This window comes from Acinonyx jubatus, chromosome D2, assembly GCF_027475565.1.
Source record: "Acinonyx jubatus isolate Ajub_Pintada_27869175 chromosome D2, VMU_Ajub_asm_v1.0, whole genome shotgun sequence".
In the NCBI taxonomy this organism is placed as follows: Eukaryota; Metazoa; Chordata; class Mammalia; order Carnivora; family Felidae; genus Acinonyx; species Acinonyx jubatus.
This window is the reverse complement of record NC_069393.1, coordinates 50,894,596-50,917,069: the sequence shown is the minus strand read 5'-3', so window position 1 is coordinate 50,917,069 and position 22,474 is coordinate 50,894,596. Positions and strand designations below refer to the sequence as shown.

Below are 22,474 nucleotides of genomic sequence, written 5' to 3'. Positions count from 1 at the left end.
AGACTACTATAAATAATACTATGATAAATATTCTTAAAGCTATGTCTTGGTACATGTGTATGAATTTCTCTAGGCTATATATCTGGGATGAATTTGCTGGTTATTGGATGGGAATCTTCAACTTCAGCAGATATAGCCAAACTTTTTTCACAGAGGTTACCCAACTTATGCTCATACTTCGCTGGTAGGAACACAAAATGGTACAGTTACTCTGGAAAAACAGTCTGGCAATTTCTTAAGAATTTCAATATCATATGACCCTAGTAATCCCATTTTTAGATATCTGCTCAAAAAAACTAAAACATATAGGTGCACCTGGGTGGCTCGGTCAGTTAAGCATCTGAATCTTGATTTTGGCTCAGGTCATATCTCATGGTTAGTGAGACGGAGCCCAGGGCCTGCTTCGGATTCTCTCTCTCCCTCTCTCTCTACCCCTCCTCCACTCACATGTGCGCATGCTCTCTCTCACTCAGTCAAAATAAATAAATAAACATTTAAAATGGGCGCCTGGGTGTCTGAGCTGGTTAAGCACCCAACTCTTGACCTCAGCTCAGGTCATGATCTCATATGAGATCAAGCCCCGCATCAAACTTTGCACTGACAGTACAGAGCCTGCTTGGAATTCTCTTTCTCCCTGTCCCGCCTCCAACTTAAGTACTTTGTCTCTCTCTCTCAAAATAAATAACAAAACATTTAAAATAATTTATAAAAATAAACAAAAGTATATACCCACACAACGACTTGCAAGTGCATGTTCAGTTACTTTACTTGTAATAGTCAAAAGATGGAGGCGCCTGGGTGGCTCAGTCGGTTAAGTGTCCGACTTTGGCTCAAATCATGATCTCGTGGTTCGTGGGTCCGAGCCCTGCATGGGACTCTGTGCTAACGGCTCAGAGCCTGGAACTTGCTTCGGATTCTGTGTCTCCCTCTCTCTCTCTGCCCCTCCCTGTTCTCTCTCTCTCTCTCTCAAAATAAATAAACATTAAAAAATTAAAAAAAAAAAAAAGTCAAAAGATGGTTAATAATCCAAAAGTCCATCAACTGGTGAACAGATAAACAAAGCATGGTATATCCATACAACGGAATACTATTTGACCATAAAACAGAAGTAGTGACACATACTACAACATGGATGAACTATGTATCTACTTATTCCCTCAATTATAAAAATCCCATCAAAATGTTTTAAGCAGCTTGGCAACAAGGTCTTGCCCCTTCCCTTCTTTCAAGTCACTTCTTTTTCCTGCCTTGGCTATATATTATTTCCAGCCTAGGAGTATACTCCAAAATACTCCAACCAACCTTCTAATCTGCTTTCTCCACACCCCCACAGAGACTTCACTTGCTTTTTAAGCTTTCAGTTATCATCTCTCAATTTACCTTTCATGTAAACTTCAGCACAGAATCTTTACCTAGCTATTACCAGGGATACTTAGGAACAATTCTATTTCTAGAATTGCATCAATGAGTAAACATTCTTTTAGAAACCACAGTTTTACTTAAAACCCTGTGTTAAAAAAATACCCATTAAGGTAAAAAATTTTTAATGCTTGTAATGTGAACATACTCCAGAGGTCTGTTTTTAACCTGACATTGTTTTAAGAGAGTTACAATTATTACAAATGAAAATATAGAAAACATGAAGTCATAAACTGAGTATCTTCAACTTACCTCAAGTGGCATGAGCCTAATTAGTGTTGCAAAGCACTGTGTAGCCATGAATCTTACACTGTCTGTCTGATCACTCATTCTTCCCAACACAGGCACAACTAAAAGGACAATATACGGAACAATACCAACATCCAGCTGTTCCATTACACCTGAATAAGTTATTAAGGAAATTTTCAAGCTGTTCTGAGGTAATTATTTTCAAGTTGATACACCAAGATTGTAACTTGTAACATGCTTCCTCACTTTCTCATCTATATCATGAGGGAATAGACTCCCTCAAGATCCTTGATTCAATTATAACAGCATTTGTACACTGTTGCTCTTTTGTAAACATCATTTAACTTTCTCTTAGGACTATAAAATTGTTTATCATCTGAGAAATGTTAGAGGTTTCAATCAGGTTTTTCTCATAGAAAAATTCTTTCAAGTTTCTAAAATTCCAACACCAAAATAAAGTGAGTTACATTGCCAGCAAGGGAGCACAATTCAATGTCACTCAAAGATTAATTCCAAATTTCCCACCAGGATCTTGACAATCATAACTGGACATAGCAGGGCCCAGTAAGTTCAGTCCTCCTGCAATCTTCAGCATTTCTGAACCAGAGTTTCTATTGATTTGATCTCCATCCATCTTTCTTGCTCTTAGAAATATCTTTCAGATACTTCGAGTTAAAGAACATCAATGGATGCTGTACCAATAGCAAAAAGCTTGCTTATATATTTCTAGTTATTTAGTAGTCATTTTCCACCCACATAATGAACTTTGAAAACATATTTATAATATACAGACTACATACACAGTACCTAATTAGTATTAATAAGACACTAATTATAAACCAGTAGATAGGTTACTAGAAATATGTTTCATAAGTATATACAATTATTTTTGCCTATTAAAAAGATCTCTTAAAATAGTAACTCTTCAAACATTCTGTGTGAAAATTTTCATAATAAAATGTAAATATATTTGTAATGTATTTATAATACAATATAAAGATACTTTCATATGAAATGTAACAAAGCAGTTTTCTTTTGGGAACAACACAGGTTATTTATGAACATACTTTAATAAGTCAATTTTATTTCAGTCATCCTTAAATAAAATGAATATAATTTCTAACATTTGTCAAATTAAAAAAGGATACATGCAAGTGCTTCAATTGCACCCTCTTGTTTGATATTGTCATCAATTGCCCCCAGCCATGGAAGAACCTTCTCCAAAAAAATATTCATGGTTTCCATGGTAGCTATTTTGCTCATAATGCCTACACAACGAGCAGCCATGTGCCTCACTGCAGTACTGGGGTATTGAAGGCACATATAAAGATGAGGCAAATGCTGTACCAACTAAAAACAAAAAGTTTAAGACAATCAGAATATTCATTAGGGGGTGTTTAAAATATACCTATAATAGCCCATACTCAAAGGTTCTCAATATTCTAAATGGCTCTAAATCCAAGAGTATCTCCAATTACCTCAAACATTATTGTCAAAACATCTTCAATAAAAAACTAATCTAAATCTAAATTAATATATTAAAACTCTTCTTAAAAGACAGGTGCAGGGGGCGTCTGGGTGGCTCAGTCAGTTGAGCGTCTGACTCCACCTCAGGTCATGATCTCACAGTTCATGAGTTCGAACCCCACATGGGGCTCTCTGCTGTCAGCATGGAGCCTGCTTCAGATCCTATCTCCCTCTCTCTCTCTGTCCCTCTCCCACTCACACTCTCACTCTTTCTCAAAAATAAACATTAAAAAAAATTCTCTTTCTCTCTCCCTCTGCCTCTCTCCCCCGCTCGCACTTGCTCTCCCTCTCTCTAAAAAAAGAAAAGGTGCAGAACTTCACTCTTCATTTTCTTCCCTTAAGGCAGCAGGGTTCACATCAAAAGGCACTAAGATTCTCCCCTTGGGAGGGGAAATGATACCACACATCACCAGTCCCCTCCCAATTTGGTAGCTCTGGCTTAGGTTTAAGTACTTACTTTTTTGTTTGTTTGTTTTAAGTAAGCTTCATGCCCAATATGGGGCTTGAACTCATGACCCTGAGATCAAGAGTCACATGCTCTACCAACTGAGCTAGCCTGGCACCCCTAAATACGTACTTCCTATTCACTGAGTTGAGTGATCCTGAACTCGTTCTAGGCACCATCCTTTGGTAAGTACTTTCCACTTTAACTTCCTGGATTACCACAGGCATTATGATCACAGTAGCATGATATATCTCATTAATGAAAGCCTACTGCATGGAACACCAGGATTTATGTTGATTAAGAGCCAGGTACAGGCTCAACAGACTGGCCTTACAGCTCTGATGACTGTTAAGCTGCTCATAGAAGGGTGAGAGCATACAGATTCTGCCCTTCTCTACTAATGATAAATCAACAAAATTTAACATGAAAAAGACAGAAGTTCATTACTATACAAATAGAAAAGATTCGTTCTTCTCTCTCTCGTAGATTCTCCCTTTTCTGTTAACATGAATAAAGAACAGGAGCTAGCGCACTTAACAATGCTATATACTGCAGAGCTTCCCACTGCAGTTACATGGAAAGAATACGGTTTTCTTCTATGGAAAAAACAGATATTTAATTCTGTATTCTATTTTTCTCCTGCCACAATTTTTTTTTGTAAGAAATATTCATTTTAATATACAATAGTCTACAAACCAGTGTTCTTTCTTTGCCACTGACTAGCTTTATCTCAGGCAGGTAACTTCCTTCTACCTTTATACTAAGAAAGAATTTTTATCACCTGTTAATTAGAGTTATATTATTAACATGGCATAAATTAATAGGGCCATAACTTCCTTTCTGTTTACACCTGGCCTCTGTGTCATCAGAGCCCTATTCCCACTGCTCTGTATTCAAAGCTCCCAAAGTGGGTTTTCTTTAACGTCTGTGCACCCAGCTCTGACTCGAAGCCCTTAAGAAATGTGCTGTCCTCTTATGTGGATCCTGAGAAACTTAACAGAAACCCATGGGGGAGGAGAAGGAAAAAAAAGAAAAAAAAAAAGAGGTTAGAGTGGGAGAGAGAGCCAAAGCATAAGAGACTCTTAAAAACTGAGAACAAACTGAGGGTTGATGGGGGGTGGGAGGGAGGGGTGGGTGGGTGATGGGCATTGAAGAGGGAATCTTTTGGGATGAGCACTGGGTGTTGTATGGAAACTAATTTGACAATAAATTTCATATAAAAAAAAAAGAAATGTGCTGTCAATAAAGAAGGAATCTAGTTATAACACATAAAAGAAAATGCAATTACTAGGGAGGACATCAAAGTTACATTTTTTAAGCCTTAAGACTTTTTAATAAAACCATTTGTTTTATTAGAAAAAAACTACACTTGCAGTAGTTAGTTACCAAGGGATGAAGCTCAGAATCCATTGATGCTGCTGCGGTTTCAAAAACTTGCAGGGAATTCACCAATTCTTGGGCAGGACCATCTCCCTTTTCCAAGAGGGACTTTCCATCTATTAAAATATATTGATTTAAGTGTGTATCACCTTGCAAATAATTTTACAAAGTCCAACTCAGAAAAACGTACACACCAAAATTATTTATGTTGATTGTATTTCTCAATGGTCCAACCATAGCATCCCAGAGATGTGGCAACTTCACTGCCATTTCACCACCAAAATGCTTCACTATAGTTGTCAAGGCAAATTCAGCTCCTCTCCGCTGAACCAGGTAAGGCTTCTGGGCCTAATATGAAATGTTAGTTGAAAAGAGAATTTTGGAAAAAACTATAATGCATTTGAAATTCTATTAAGAGAATTTAACCAATTAAGCAACTAAACATATTTATCATTATAAACATATTTATCACTATAAACACCTTTCAACAATTAAATTTACATGAACATAAAACCCCAAACTAGAGTTTTATATCCAAAGTAAAATAATTCTTTGGAGCTGGAAATAATATGTGCTGTTTCTAGAGATAGTCCTAAGTGACATGTTCTTTAGTTCTTCTCCCTTCCCAAAGAAACTTAGCAGTTAGAAGATAAGGAGAGAGGATGATCTGTCCTTATATTTATATTCACTTAAGGGATCCTATAAGAGCATCTGTTTTATCTAATCACAAGATTAGTTGCCTCTTACTCAGCAATAATTTCAATATAATACAAAAAAAAAAAACCCTGCCTCCCCAAAAGAGGCATATATTTTTACAATTATTTTTAACTAAAGGAAGAACTATGCAAGCCATAGAGATATAAATATCAAAGTCACAGTAAATTTTTTATTAAAATTATGTAATGAATAGAATAGTTGAAAAATCACTGATAGAAGATTTTAAAACAAATACAGGTAATAAGATTTTAATTTAAAAAGGAAACTTAAAATAGGTCTGTATGTTACAGAAATATATTAAACACATGTCTCTTAGCTTTGATAATTTATTGCTGAACTCAGGTAAGTTTCTAGGTCATGCAACCTAAAGAGCTACCTAGAACATTCATTTCACTGTTAATAATGGAACTGCAAAAATTTCAAAAACCAAACACTTTTTAAGTTATCTTTAAAGAAGATAATACTGTAGAACAAGTAGACCAAACAGAAAAGAAAGCCAAATAGATATTCACATACATGAAGCATGAGCTACAACAAAGGTGCCATTATAAATCAGGGAGAGAAGGATTCAATAATGTGATAACTGGCTGTTCATGTGGAAAAATAAATTTAGATCCCTACCTCACATCACACACTGTAAATTCCACGCTGACTAAAAGTCAAGCAGGCAATAATTATTTGACACTTATAAATTAAGTATCAACAGAAATTTGTAAAGAAGCTTGCAGTTTTTCTGGATCATGTTGTGAAACTACTATGAAAGATTATTAATTCCAGTTCTTTCACTTTGAAAAATATAAAAATACAATACTGGAGGCTCATATGACAATTTAGCTCTCAATCTGTAAGATATCTGTTTAAAAATCAGAGTAGTCAAAAACAAAACACCTATTTACCTCATCAAGTTCAACAAGGATGTTTCCACTACTTCCTGCAGGAAGATCAGCTATTTGAGCTTTAACTGCTTTGGGGGTAGGACCTCGCCTACTTGTGATAGCAAAAGCAGCTTTCTGATGCCTGTAGAGTGTAATTATACCTCGGTGCTTGGTGACCGTATGGTGCATCCCATCTTTTTCAGAGTTGGATCCTAAAAGGAAAAAAGTTAAATAACTTTTTAAGGATAATATAGGTGACCAAATGCTTCCTGCTCCAAAAGAGATACAACATATTTTTAAAACTATGTCTTTTAAGCCTCAATTTCTAAAAGCCAATGACATTTTCTTTAGACAATGAAATGGTAGCAGAACAGTCAATAATTTGTAACATTAATTGTTTTGAGATTTGCATAAGACTATACTTAATACAAAGTTGTAGAATCATGTTAACAAGAAATAGAACACACAAGAATGATTTGGGGCCTTCAGTTAAAGTATATTAATTTTTAAAAAATCAACGACTGCTTCTAGGCATAAAAAGAAAATTAAAAACATTGCAAGAAATGTCTGTTCTCTCTAAAAGAAATGTCCATAGTCACCATAAATTCAGAGACATCGACCACTGCAAAATATTACTGGCTCAAATAGCATAAGCGGGTGACAGGAGTGGGGCTGGGGAAAGACTGCCACCCTATTATAGTTTTAAGATGTTAATATTCAAAATGCAACTTTCCTCTTCCAGTTTGTTCACATATTTTTCAATACATATACCATACTAAAGTTGTAAATTTATTACATTTTGAATAACTTGCTTTTCCAAAATCCTACTAACAAAAATAAGTAAATCATATTGGACTAAGGCATGGAAAGAAACACTGGTCCTTGATACTAGCCTATAGAAAGCAATTCTTATTTTCCGGATGAAATCAGAATGGCTACGCATTATTTACTAAAGGTAACAGAGTTCACTTATCTTACTTACAAAGCATGCACTAAAATAGGGAAACAAGAGTTTTATAGAAGAATTTGTATTCAACATTTGATACAATTACGTTTCTAGCCTCATTAATAGTAAAATCCTATAATGATGTTCTTGAAAGAGAGGTTAAGGGTTAACACCTGTCTCACAGATTTCAGTCATCTTATATGAAATATCAGGGGTTTTTTTAGGTCTTTTATGAATACCTTGTTTGAGTTTAGAGGAATATATATATATATTTTTATATATATTATATATTTATATTACCAATATATACAAAATGGGAAAAAGCTGTCACATAAACTGGATTTGTGCTTAAATGATACCTACAAGTCAATGAAAACAGATGTAAATGGTTAATTCTCTATCCCAAATGAAGGTTCAGACATATACCTTTAGAATTGTCTTGGCCACTCTGTGTTGGTACTGGACATGTGACACAAGGAGTTAGATATGGGTCCACACAAAGTGAGCTACAGAGGTTTTTAATAATTTTTGAATTGGGGCAGGGTGTCCTTGTTGTGCACTGCTGAAGGAGTTTTGCTATGCACTGAGCTGCATAGTTTTGCACTAGTGTATTCTCTTCTTTTTTAATTGTTTCCATTAATGGTTTTATGATAGGATTTAACTTCTCCGGAAGCTGCTGCAAACTCACAACTGCACACGCAGCAAAAGTATGCACTCTCAATTGCAACACTTGCCACTCCTGGTTGGTCTCTGTAACTGTCATTTGGACCTGCTGTCGTTTACCATCTAACTGCTGTAACACTTGAGGATTTAAATCGAAAGATGATGTGACTTCATTAAAAACAGTAGTGACCTATTAGAAAAAGAGAAATTAAAAATCATTAATGACATCAACCCCAAATACTCTGTAAACCAAAGGGCAACAGCAAGCTGTTTCAATTTTAAGTTTCACAAAATTTAGTATTGCTGGTATTCAGTAAACTAAAAAAAATGTCCAAACCTCCCAACTTTAAACTTGATTAATTTAACATTAGCACTGTATTCTCTAGGACAGTCTCCATGTAACACTATTACAATACCATTGACTATACTGCTTATGCTACACTGTAAACCTGAAACTAACGGATCATTGTGTGTCAGCTATGGACACACAAAGTCTACTGAGATCAACAAAATTACCTATCCTTTACACATATCTGATAAGTCTAGGAGAACATTACACAGAAGGCCAACACAGTAGTCTGGTGAAATGAGAAAACTATCAACAAATATAAACTAACCTAATTAACAAATATCAAAACTCACAAATGTCCTTTCAGGGAAAAACTCTTCTTCTCAACTTAAAAATTTGGGGGGCAGCTACTGATAATTGGCTAAGTATTGCTAACTGGATTATTTTCATTCTTTCTTTGACCTCCCTTCCAGTAAAAATGCCCAAGTAGGAGGGGGCAAAAAAGGGAAAGAAATTGGTACAATATTCACGAATATTTTACTTACCAGGAGCTGCCTAAAGCTATAACCCTGTGACATCAGACTACTTTACAAGCCACATTAAAAGACTGCTCAATACATCTTTAACAACTCTGAGATATAACTCACATACAAAAGACCCATCTGAAGTGTACAATTAAAAAGAAATAAAGTGTACAATTAAAATGATTTTTATTTTGTTAGAGTTGTAGAACCATCACAATTTTAGAACATTTTCATCATACCCAAAATAAAATTCATACCTGTTAACAATCATTCTTCATTGCCTTCCAGCCCTATGCAACCATTTATCTATTTTCTATCTTTATATGTGTGCCTATTCTAGATATTTCTATGAACGGACTAATCCAGTACATAATCTTTTGTGACTGGTTTCTTTCATTTAGCACAATGCTTTCAAGATTCATCAGTACTGTAGTAATGAATGTAGTATTCTTTCCCGTTTCTTGCCAATTAATATCCTACACTATATGGAAATATACCACATTGTATTTATCCATTCATTAGTTGATGGATATCTGGGTTGTTTCTACCCATTAGCTATTATGAAGTTATTTCATGAAGGTTAATGTACAAATTTTTGTGGGGACATGTTTTCTTTTTTTTAAATGTTTATTTGAAAGAGAGAGAGAGCGAGCGAGAGCGAGCGAGAGCGTGAACGCACGAGCAGGGAAGGGGTGGGGGCAGGGGAACAGAGGATCCGAAGCGGGCTACAATGACAACAGAGAGCCCTACACACAGGGAGCCCTACATGGGGTTCAAACTCATGAACTGTGAGATCATGACTTGAGCTGAAGTCAGACGCTCAACCGACTGAGCCATAGAGGAGCCCCATGTGGGGCCATGTTTTTTAAATTACCATCTAAAGATTGTGTGAGGGCTTGCATAACAAAAATAGTCTTCTTGTTTGACAGGTAACTGTAATCACAGAGAGGCCCTATAAATAGGTCCAGTCTAAAGACTATTGGTCAGAGAAGCCTCCTCCATCAGGAGAACCTAATTTTTCAGACTTAGAAATGATCAATTCTGGGACTCCTAGGTGGCTCAGTCAGTTAAGTGTCTGACTCTTGATTTCAGCTCAAGTCATGATCTCATGGTTTGTGAGTTCAAACCCCACGTTGGGCTTTATGCTGACAGTGCAGAGCCTGCTTGGGATTCTCGCTCTCCCTCTCTCTCTCTCTCTCTGCCCCTCCCCTGCTCGCTCACTCTCTCTCTCAAAATAAATAAATAAACTTTAAAAGAGAAAGAAATTATCAATTCTAGTATGGGCAAGACTGGTAATGCTGGCCTCTTATAAAAAACAAAACAGGCACACAAGTAAGATTTTATCATTATAAAATATGAAATTTTTAAAATTGAGCTCTATCTGCTTGACCTTGTCAGTTTCCTCACTACACAGAAACACAATCACATACCACTTCTAGCTTATACTTTCCACTTTGTATTATCTGTTTTATTTATTCAACTTCTGCATAAGATTTATTGGAAACAGGACCTCACTGCTAAAAGTTTGAAAACACTGTCCTAAATGTAATATGCTTTTGTCAATTTTTAGTGATTCTAAGCAAGTAAGGAAAAGCTTTCCAATCAGCCCAAGTTCATTGATTCATTCACTCAGTACTCAAGTGTTTATTGAGAAATACTAAAAGATGAGTAAGACCTAATGTCTTCATAACCTCAAAACAATGTAGAGACTAATATGGGAGACAGACATATAAGTAAATAAGAAAACATAACATATAACTGAGGTGCTGCCGTGAGACACATTGGATGCTTAGCTCTTCTCAGGTGATAAGATAAGTGGAGGCTTGTCCCACCGAAGTTAACACTTGTGATGGGTTTTTAAAGAATGGGGTAAGTCAGGAGTTGTAGGGTCATATTGGCAAACAGACTGAGGTGAGGATGGTAAGTGAGGCATTGTCCAGGGACCTAAAAACAGCTAATCATGGCCTGAGTACAAGGTATAAATGGAAGAATGTCAAGAGATGAATTCTGGATAAGCATAGAGGGTGGAGGGTAGGGAATTCCTGACGAAACAAACGGGAGCTCAGACTCAGAAGGGAGAATGAGTGAGGCACAGAAAGTGAGTGAGCATATAGTATACGTCTGCAAGAAAGCTAACTACACGTAAGTGGCGGAAGTTTGAGAAATAGTATGAGATGAGGAATTTATCTTTAATTATTTTTTTATGAAATGTATTGTCAAATTGGTTTCCATACAACACCCAGTGCTAAGAGATGAGGAATTTAAAGGTGTGAAAAGAAAAACAAAAAGTAAAATAAAGGAAAATAAAGGAAAACAAAAATAATGTTTTTAAGCAGGGGAAGGATGCCTTCAGAGTGGCACTAAAGGACTTTACAAGTCTAGCACAACATGCAGGATGAAATGGACCAGAGACCACCTAGAGCCTTAGAGATGAGTCAGGACCTAGTCATGAAGTACTATGGCCCTTGACTGGGTTGTCGCAATGAAAACAGGGAAAAGATGAACATATGAGGCTTTTTGCAAGAAAATGGTAACAAGATTTGCAACTGTGGATTTAAAAAGGAATTTTACTGTTAAAAAAATTCCAGTTTTTGGGGCGCATGGGTGGCTCAGTCAGTTGAGCTCTGACTTCAGCTCAGGTCATGATCTCACGGTTTGTGAGTTCAAGCCCCACGTTGGGCTCTGTGCTAACAGCTCAGAGCCTGGAGCCTGCTTCTGATTCTGTGTCTCCCTCTCTCTCTGTCCCTCCCCCACTCATGCTCTGTCTCTCTCTGTCTCAGAAATAAACATTACAAAAAAAATTTTTTTTTAATTCCAGTTTTGGTTATGTTAAGCTGAAGTGACAGTGAGATATCCAACTAAAAATGCCTAAAAGAACAACATCAAGGGGTGCCTGGGTGGCGCAGTCGGTTAAGCGTCCAACTTCAGCCAGGTCACGATCGCGCGGTCCGTGGGTTCAAGCCCCGCGTCGGGCTCTGGGCTGATGGCTCAGAGCCTGGAGCCTGTTTCCGATTCTGTGTCTCCCTCTCTCTCTGCCCCTCCCCCGTTCATGCTCTGTCTCTCTCTGTCCCAAAAATAAATAAAACGAAAAAAAAAAAGAACAACATCAAGAGATCAAGAGAAGATAGCACAGCACATGGGTAAGAACTAACTTGTGAGAATGATAAGAGATAAAAATCTTAGGGAAACGCTCATATTCGGAAGGTAAGAGAAAAAACAGGATTCAGTGAAAAATTTAAAAAGCAGTGGCTCTTAGCCAAGGCTAAGACTAACCTTTTAAAATTGCCCTTCTCCCAAAAAATATAAATAAAAAAATAAAATTGCCCTTCCTGGGTGGGGAGATGGATGAAATAGGTGATGGGGATTTTGAGAAAAACACCTGTCATGATGAGCACTGGGTGTTGTATGGAATTGTTGAACCACTATATTTTACAACTGAAATTAATGTAACACTGTATGTTAACTAACTGGAATTAAAATAAAAACTTAAGCAATCCCTATCAAAATAACACCAGCACTCTTCACAGCTAGAACAAACAATCCTAAAATTTGTATGAAACCAGAAAAGACCCCAAGTAGCCACAGCAATCTTGAAAAAGAAAACCAAAGCTGGAGGCATCACAATCCCGGACTTCAAGCTGAATTACAAAGCTGTAATCATTAAGACAATACAGTGGCTTAAGACATCAAGACAATACAGTAGGCACAAAAACAGATACTCCGATCAATGGAACAGAATAGAGAACCCAGAAATGGACCCACAAACGTATGGCCAACTAATCTTTGACAAAGCAGGAAAGAATATCCAAGGGAATAAAGACAGTCTCTTCAGCAAATGGTGCTGGGAAAACTGGACAGCAACACACAGAAAAATGAACCTGGACCACTCTCTTACACCATACACAAAAAGAAACTCAAAATGGATGAAAGACCTAAACACAAGACAGGAAGCCATCAAAATCCTAGAGGAGAAAGCAGGCAAAATCCTCTATGATGTCAGCCGTAGCAACTTCTTACTCAACACATCTCTGGAGGCAAGGGAAACAAAAGCAAAAATGAACTTCTGGGACCTCATCAAGATAAAAAGCTTCTGCACAGCAAAGGAAACAATCAGCAAAACTAAAAGACAACCGACAGAATGGGAGAAGATATTTGCAAATGACCTTATCAGATAAAGGGTTAGTATCCAAAATCTGTAAGAACTTATCAAACTCAACACCCAAAAGACAAAGAATCCAGTGAAGAAATGGGCAAAAGACATAAATAGACACTTCTCCAAAGAAGACATCCAGATGGCAAACCAACACGTGAAAAAATGCTCAATATTACTCATCATCAGGGAAATACAAATCAAAACCACAATGAGATACTACCTCACACCAGCCAGAATGGCTAACATTAACAACTCAGGCAACAAAAGATGTTGGGGAGGATGCAGAGAAAGAGGATCTCTTTTGCACTGCTGATGGGAATGCAAACTGGTACAGCCACTCTGGAAAACAGTATGGAGGTTCCTCAAAAAATTAAAAATAGAACTACCCTATGACCCAGCAATTGCATTCCTAGGTACTTATCCAAGGGATACAGGTGTGCTGTTTCAAAGGGACACATGCACCCCAATGTTTATAGCAGCGCTATCGACAACAGTCAAAGTATGAAAAGAGCCCAAATGTCCATCAGTGGATGAATGGATAAAGAAGATGCGGTGTGTGTGTGTGTGTGTGTGTGTGTGTGTGTATACGTATACACACAAAGTGGAGTATTACTTGGCAATCAAAAAGCATGAAATCTTGCCATTTGCAACTATGTGGATGGAACTACAGGGTATTATGCGAAGCAAAATTAGTAAGAGAAAGATATCATATGACTTCACTCATATGAAGAATTTAAGATACGAAACAGATGAACATAAGAGAAGGGAAGCAAAAATATAAAAACAGGGAGGGGGACAAAACATAAGAGACTCTTAAATACAGAGAACAGAGGGTTGATGGCGAAGGGATGGGCTAAATGGGTCAGGGGCATTAGGGAATCTACTCCTGAAATCGTTGCACTACATGCTAACTTGGATGTAAATTAAATCATTTCATTAATTAAAACATTTAAAAAATAATAAATAAAATAATTTTTTAAAAAATGGGCAGAGGTTCTGAACAGATATTTTTTCAGAAGGCATACAGATAGCCAATAGTACACGAAAAGATGCTCATTATCACGAGGGAAATGCAAATAAAACCACAATGAGATATCATTTCATGCCTACCAAATGACAATTATCAAAAAGACAAGAAATAACAAGTGTTGGCAAGGATGTGGAAAAAGGGAACCCTTGTGCACTGTTAGTGGGGATGTAAATTGGTGCAACCACTATGGAAAACAGTATGAAGTTCCTCAAAAAATGAAAAATAGAACTACCAGATTATCCAGCACTTCCACTTCTGGATATTTATCTGAAGAAAATGAAACAGTAATTTGAAAAGATACATGCACGCTTATGTTCACTATAGCATCATTCACAATAGCCAAGATACACAAACCACCTAAGTGTCCATGGATGGATGAATGGATAACGATGCAGTATGTATCTACAATGGGACACTACTTTGCCATAAAAGAGAATGAAATTTCCCAACTGCAACAACATGGATGGACCTTTAGGGCATTATGCTAAGTGAAATACATCAGAGAAAGACAAATACCTTATGATTTCACCTACTGTGGAATCTGAAAAACAAAGGAACAAACAAAACTAATAGAGAGCAGACTGGTAGTTGCCAGAGGGGAAAGGGATAAGGAGGAGGTGGAATGGGTAAAGGAGGTCAAGAAGTACAAACTCCCAGTTCTATAATAAGTTATGGGAATGTAATGTACAGCATGATGACTACAGTCAGTAATATTGAACTGCATATTTGGAAGTTGCTAAGATAGTAAACCTTAAAAGTTTTCATCATAATGGGGCACCTGCGTAGCTCAGTAGGTTGAGCACCTGACTTCGGCTCAGGTTATGATCTCACAGTCCGTGAGTTCAAGCCCCGCATCGGCCACTGTGCTGACAGCTCAGAGCCTGGAGCCTGCTTCGGATTCTGTGTCTCCCTCTCTATTTACCCTTCCAATCCCTCTCTTTCTCTCTCTCTCTCTCTCTCTTAAAAATAAATAAACATTAAAAAATTTTTTTTTAAGTTTTCAGCATAAGAAAAAAGTTGTCAGAAATAGTAGGAGGGAAGAAGGGAAGCACAGGCAAAATGGATAAAGAACTACAACAATCAGAAAAATAACTTTATAAAATCACAATTCAGGAAAAAAATAGCAATTTTAGCCTTCTCTCACAGGTGAAAACAAATTCCAGTATATAATTTTTTCTAATTAGAAAAGAGGATAAGAAATGAAGACTGCTGTTTCACAGGAATCAACACAAGTGCCTCAGTTCCTGATCCTATAACTCAAAAAGGAAGAACTCATTTACACCACCTAACTTTAAGAACTTAGTAAGTACAAAGTTACAAAAATCAAGACATTGGTGATGGCATGAGAGACAAAACGACTGAACAGAACACAGATATAGATCTACACCTATACTTGAACAAATTTTTGACACAGGTGCCAGAGAATTCCAATTGGGACTGGGAACAGAAAATCTTTTCAATAAAAGATGCTTGAAAAACTGGTTATCTTTGGGGCACCTGGGTGGCTGTTGGTTAAGTAGTGCTGGCAGTGCAGAGCCTGCTTGGGATTCTCTCTCTCCATCTCTCTCTGCCCCTCCCCCACTCAGGCTATCTCTCAAAATAAATTTTTAAAAATGTTTCAAATGGTTCTTTTTGAAAAACAAACAGAATTCAATTTGTACTTCATAGTAAACATAAACATTAATTCAATATGGATGATAAATCTAAATACAAAAGCTAAAACTGCAAAACTTTAGAAGAAAATATATGTAACTATCTTCACAAATTAGAGATAAGAAAAGGTACTTTAGGTCACAGAACACAATAACCATAAAAGAAAACAACTATTAAACTAGACTTCATCAAAATTAAAAATATCTGCTCATCTAAAGACAATTAAGAAAAAGAAAAGGCAAGCCACACACTGGGAGAAAATATGCAGGAAGCATCTATCTAACAAAGGATTGGTATTTCAGGATATATATAAAAACTTCTACAACTCAGTAATAAAAAGACAACCTAATTAAAAACAGGCAAATGATTTCTACAGACATTTCAGACAGGAAGGTCTTCAAATGGCCACTAAGACATAAAAAAGTGTTGAACATATTAGCCATCAAGGAAACACAAAGTAAAAACCACAATGACACTATCATACAACGACCAGAATGGCTTCAGTGAAAAGGAGCAACCACACCAAATGTTGATGGTGATGTGGAACAACCAGAACTCACACATATTGCTGGTAAGAAGATAAAATGATATAGCCGCTTTGGGAAAATGTCTGCAATTTTTTATAAAAGTAAATAAACGACCACCCTAAAATCCAGCAATTCTACTCACACATATTTATATTTACCCACGAGAAATGAAAATATGTCTACAAAGACACTTGTACAAGAATGTTTATAACAGCTATTTCATAATAGCCAAAACCTTGGAATAGCCCAAGTGTTCATTAACAGGAGAAGGGCTTAACTGTGGTGTATTTATACAGTGGAATAAAACTAAATAATAAAAAATGAATTACTGATATATATAACAACATGGATGAATTTTAAAAAATCATGCTGGAAAAAAACCCTTAAAACCAAACAGCACAGAGTTTATGATTCCAATTATACAAATTTCTAGAATTGGCAAAAGTAACCTATGATGGAGGAAAAATCAGAACGATGGTTACTTGAGGGCAGGGACAGGCAGGGATTGACTGCAAAGTGGTGACAGTACTGTCTGTATCTTGATAGGGATTTGGTTTTCATAGGTATTGTCATCTGTTAAAATTCATCAAATAGTTTAAGATTTGTGGACTTCATAGTATTTTACCTCACAAAAGAGCAAAAACCATAAATACTGAATTTTAATGATACAGGTACATATATAGATATATCAGTTTACTGATATCTGTAACTAATTTATAAATGCATCAAAAAAGACAGACTGATGAGTAGACAGTGCAAATATATGTGATAAAGCAATTTTAGTAAAATGTTAACTCTGCAATCTAGTTGGGGAGTATATGAATGTTCATTGTGTAATTCTCTTACCTTCTCTCTCTTTCTTGTTTTAAGTTTTCGTTATTTAAGTTATCTGTCCACCGAACATGAGGGCTGAACTCATGACTCAGGAGTCACATGCTGCTCCAACTGACCCAGCCTGGTGCCCCTCCTTTTACTTTTATGTTTTACTCCCTTACTTTTATGTTTAAATATTTTCATTATAAGTTGAGAGAGGGCTTGAGAAATACTCAGGAACTTATACAGAAGCAGTTTATTCTATACTCTGCCAGTATTAAGCAAAACTGAGAAATGACCAAAAAAAATGGAACAGGTTTTTCTAATAAAGGTACACTGGTTTGTTAGAACCTGAGATTTAAAGAAAATTCCTTCCCCCTCCTCTAATTTCAAAAAAAAAAAGAAGGGGCGCCTGGGTGGCTCAGTCGGTTGAGTGTCCGACTTCGGATCAGGTCATGATCTCATGGTTTGTGAGTTCGAGCCCCGCATTGGGCTCTATGCTGACAGCTTAGAGCCTGGAGCCTGCTTCGGATTCTGTATCTCCTTCTCCCTCCCCCACTTGTGCTCTGTCTCTGTCTCTCAAAAATAAATAAATGTAAAAAAAATTAAAAAAAAAAAAGTCAATGCAATGAAAACTTTTCTGAGGGGCAGGAGTGACAGGCTATCAAGCCATGGATTGATTCAACAAATTAGTGTTTTTGTGGTAAATATCACATGACAAATTTCTAATCTTTATTTCATGCTCTATCTAAAATTAAGAAAGTTACTTCTTTACTCACCAAGTCATTAGCTTGATCTATTGTAAAAACATTGTTGTTTACTCTACTACCAACTTCAATATGTGCATCAGTTAATGATGAAATAAGCTGTTTACATTCATTCTGCATTCGTGTGAATGGAACGGCAATTTCATCATAATACAAATGTTCTGAAAGGATATCAAGTAAACGTGGCTGCACAGCTAGGGTAACAGCTTTACACTCCTAAAATATAACAGACAAGAAATATTCAGGACAAATATATAAACATAATTCTAGAGATGCATACACTTTCACTTGCAAACTACAAAGTTCTAAATCCCTATTCATCTTGAATCTATGTTCTGTTACCTCCCAGAACATCGTTAGTTGCAGAGAAAAGGTATCACACCCAAACTACTATAATTTTAATATGATTCACTATAGAACATGCACATGGAACTATTATAATTCCATCAAATTTTGCACCTAATTACTCCTACTTTACTCTGAATTTATACCAAGTTTTTATATATATAGCACGGACTTAAAAATATAACTGTAAAAAGAAATCAGTCAGAAAAGAACACTTAGCATGCACTAAAAATGTTATTTAAAAACTCATTATTAGATTTCTTAACAGTTGAACCCATAGCTTCACATGCCATACTGTAGAAATGGATATATATAATTTAAAAGCTACTTACCTGCCCCCAAATTTAACTAACCCTTCCCACTCTCTCTGGTTGTTGCCTGCCCCAACCAGAGGGGGAATGGCCTCAGTGGTGAGCCATGAGGGGTTCTGTGGGATCTGGGTGGTCAGCCTGGGCTTCACAGAGTAAGTCCAGAGAAGCTCTGTGAGGGTCCAGAAACCGAACTGTCAACACTTGCTGCTGAGTCTGAGAGGCACAAAAACACAGCATCACTGCCTCTCCAGCACACCGAGTCCTGCCTAAAAACAGATGAGCCTTGCTTCTTTCCAGAGGCAAAGCTGGGGTCTCAGATGCAACAGAGCATGGCTCAATTACTTTTAGACATAGCTTTGACAAACTGCTAAGAGGCAGTAACAAGAAACTCTCACAGCAAGTGCAGACAGTTAAATTTCCAGAATTCCAGTTAATGGAATAAACAAAGCCAGCAGGAAGTTTCTTTGATTTACAGAAGTAAGTCTTACACAAAATCACATATCTTATTAGAAGTTAAAGGTTAAAAGGGCTGCAAGAGAATGGCTTACTTGGAAACATGAAGACTTTAGTTTAAAGATGGAGGTTTTATTCTTCCTGTGACCAAAAATTCTGCCCTTGCTACTACTCATACAAATCAATCTCAAAGCCTCTTATCTTTTGTAGTGTTCAGATATTAAGGAATGAATGACCAACAGTTTCTGGACTGCTTCCACACATACACATGACTGTTTTGGAGGGACATTTCTTAACAGATTGTAGTATCAAGAGCAAACATTAAGTATGGTCATAGCTAGTAGTCTCAGGTACGAAACTGGGGGGTTCTAAGAAAAAAGTCTAAGGTTAAAAGCAACTGGAAGAGAAATAATGTTTCACTACAATTTAGAATACTTTTCTAGAACTGTCGGATTTTTATACAGAGAAAATTTTGTTCTGTTTATAAAATATAATGAAAATAATCTTAACAGCTAATGGAAATTGGTTTACTTAACTTGTCTTCATTACTTTTGGGGGAAAATCTTACCTTTTGTAAAGCAGCCCATTCACAGATTACCAATGCAACACTAATTCTCTGCAAGGCAGATTTGGAGTTCAAATAGAAGAGTAGTAACTGGCCAAGGGATTCAGCTGGCTTAATTTCTTGGGTTACCACATTTACACCTGGATCACAAATACAGCAACAAAGTGCTCCTAACAACCTAGGATGGAGAAAAAAGAAGTTACTAGAGAACTTACTTGAAGTAAAGTTTCCCCTACTGAAGCTATAACTTTTCACAACAAAAATATAACTCCTGTTTCATCTTCATAAAAAGATATGTCTTATTTAAAACTTCAAAAAAAAAAAAAAGAAAAACATTTAATTACACTTTTTCTTACTCTGTAACTAGTGTGATGGAGGAAGTATTGACAAACACATCAGAAGAATATTTTGGTTCTTTTAAAAGCCTTCTCAATTTTTGGGGGCGCCTGGGTGGCGCAGTCGGTTAAGCGTCCGACTTCAGCCAGGTCACGATCTCGCGGTCCGTGAGTTCGAGCCCCGCGTCAGGCTCTGGGCTGATGGCTCGGAGCCTGGAGCCTGGAGCCTGTTTCCAATTCTGTGTCTCCCTCTCTCTCTGCCCCTCCCCCGTTCATGCTCTGTCTCTCTCTGTCCCAAAAATAAATAAAAACGTTGAAAAAAAAAAAATTAAAAGCCTTCTCAATTTTTGTATACTCACTTGGCTGCCATCATTCTGGCCCGCATAACCACAAAATCCCTAGTGGAGGGATCTTCCATGATGGTCTCTGCACCTGCAATGTACTCCTGAAGGACTTCTTTAGTTTGGCTTTGGCCTTGGCGTACCTTACCACATGTTTTTTCCTAGAAAGAAAGGTGGGGGGAGGAGGGGAAACTATAATTAAAGATTAATCATTAAAATTTAATAGGCAACTCTCCTCTATACGCAAAAATACTCTCATTTGTTATCCCAGTAAAATACATTTCTTTTCCCAAAATTTTAATGGATAAAAATTACTATGCATTTTGTCAAGGTCCTCATAAAACAGTAATTTGTCCTTACATTAAATTAATTAAATTACACTTAAGATAAAGCAATACAAATTTCTTACATAGTTTACTATATTAATATTTAGACCTAAATATACAAATACATTATGTCCCTTTACACTCACCTTGGCTCTGGCTTTTACTTCTAGCAACATATTTAAGTCAATAGGTAAATGAGAAGGCTGCATCATCAAGCAAAGCCAAGCACCCATCCAGGGACAAGCAGCTGCTACCACATAATGAACTGAAGCTTTGCTCAACAGTTCCATCCAAACCTACAAAGTGAAAGAGAAACATGAAAAGTGAAATTTTTCTAGTACGGGGTAATAAAATCTAATACTTATTTTTAGGGATACTGAGTTAAAAAAAAAAAAAGGTTGGAAATAGCACAGAGATCAATTTTAAAAGTCAATAGAAAAGCTTATTTTTAAATGCTGCTTTTTGATAGTTTTGTATACTAAAAAACACAAAAGAAAGTTTTAAGGAGAGGAACACAAGAGTTTTCTTCAGTATTTTGCAAAAATCATTTAAAATATAAGATACCCATAACAATAAGAGTTGTCAAAATCTCAGCTGTTGAAATCCTTTGCATGTATCATAAAGCTCAATACTAATGCAGTCCTATATTCAACATACACTCTTCAACATCTAACAGTTCCTCATAGATGTCCTCTGCTAAAGTTAGAGGTGGTAATGTCCTAGCATAAATTAAGAACAACGTAAGTCTTGATTCATGATCTTACTTAATAAGGTACCTTTCTTGATGCGTAACATTAAATGTAATTAAAAGCCTGTAGAAATACCACCACTGTTAATCCAAGGCTGTTAACAATGAGCCACCTCAGAGGCAATAATTCCAGACTCAATTAACAGATTTGAAAGGTCAAACAGTACCATTTCCCTTTATAAACAGTTAAATATATCAAATGGCTCATCTTAAAAGATCCCAATACACCTTGCAAATAAGGGGGAAAAGTACAAATCTAAACTAAAACGATCAGACTCTGTGTATTACCAATGAATTCCAAAAGATACTTCACAGGATCAATAAGCATACTTATAAACAGCAAAATAAGTGATAAAGAAAAGTCTTTCCTTCATTTTACTTTCTGTACTAAGGCTATCAGAAAGTGCTTAAAACACTTGCCTAGTAGATTTAACTATTATATTCCATAAGAAGACTATTTTCTTGTCATATCTTGCCTGGCCTGAGGATACCCATGTCAGACTTCTGAGCTATAGAACTGTGAAGTAATACATTTATGTTGTTTTAAGCCACTAATTTGTGGTCATTTGATATGGCAGTAATAGAAAACTAACAGTAAGCAATCTCTGACTTTTCAAATGTTTTGATTTCTAATTTCTTAAAATTCCTGACCAACAACAGTATAGCGATTGTGAAAAATTTTTTAAATCAACCAAATCACCGGGGAAAAGAGTACAGATATATTCACTGTGTACCTTGTGAATGAGGTCCAGAATTTCCTGGCTGCTTTCTAATACACAAAACTGAAAAATGTGTCGCAGCATATCAGGCAGAATAGGTATAAGCCAAGATGAAGAGTTCTGAAAACAAAAACAGCAAATCTATAGTATACAATTCTTGGGTGTTAGCTTATTTAAAGAGTTATAAGTCAAGTAATACAACTGTTATATGGCTTTATCAAAAAGGTTCAACTGGGTGATAAATTTTTACAAGATCTTGGAGCAAGAGAATCCTATTTCTTATTCCAAAGATTCAGAGAAATTAAATATCATCAGAGGAACTAGTATTTTAAAAATGCAGATTCTGTAGTAGCA

At 36.4% G+C, this 22,474-nt stretch overlaps 1 protein-coding gene across 1 annotated transcript in view; it reads right to left on the bottom strand.

The window, feature by feature from the left end:
- The window catches only part of BTAF1 (B-TFIID TATA-box binding protein associated factor 1), a 117,585-nt gene that overhangs the window by 32,957 nt on the left and 62,154 nt on the right, over nucleotides 1-22,474 (bottom strand). The window contains exons 15-25 of the mRNA XM_015061892.3: nucleotides 22,136-22,240; nucleotides 20,800-20,949; nucleotides 20,346-20,488; nucleotides 19,655-19,829; nucleotides 17,990-18,193; nucleotides 7,985-8,411; nucleotides 6,634-6,824; nucleotides 5,215-5,368; nucleotides 5,027-5,136; nucleotides 2,817-3,018; nucleotides 1,672-1,820 (exon numbers count right to left, since the gene is read on the bottom strand). Coding sequence (XP_014917378.2) covers nucleotides 1,672-1,820; nucleotides 2,817-3,018; nucleotides 5,027-5,136; nucleotides 5,215-5,368; nucleotides 6,634-6,824; nucleotides 7,985-8,411; nucleotides 17,990-18,193; nucleotides 19,655-19,829; nucleotides 20,346-20,488; nucleotides 20,800-20,949; nucleotides 22,136-22,240 — 2,010 coding nt within the window. The remainder of the gene's footprint in view (nucleotides 1-1,671; nucleotides 1,821-2,816; nucleotides 3,019-5,026; nucleotides 5,137-5,214; nucleotides 5,369-6,633; nucleotides 6,825-7,984; nucleotides 8,412-17,989; nucleotides 18,194-19,654; nucleotides 19,830-20,345; nucleotides 20,489-20,799; nucleotides 20,950-22,135; nucleotides 22,241-22,474) is intronic.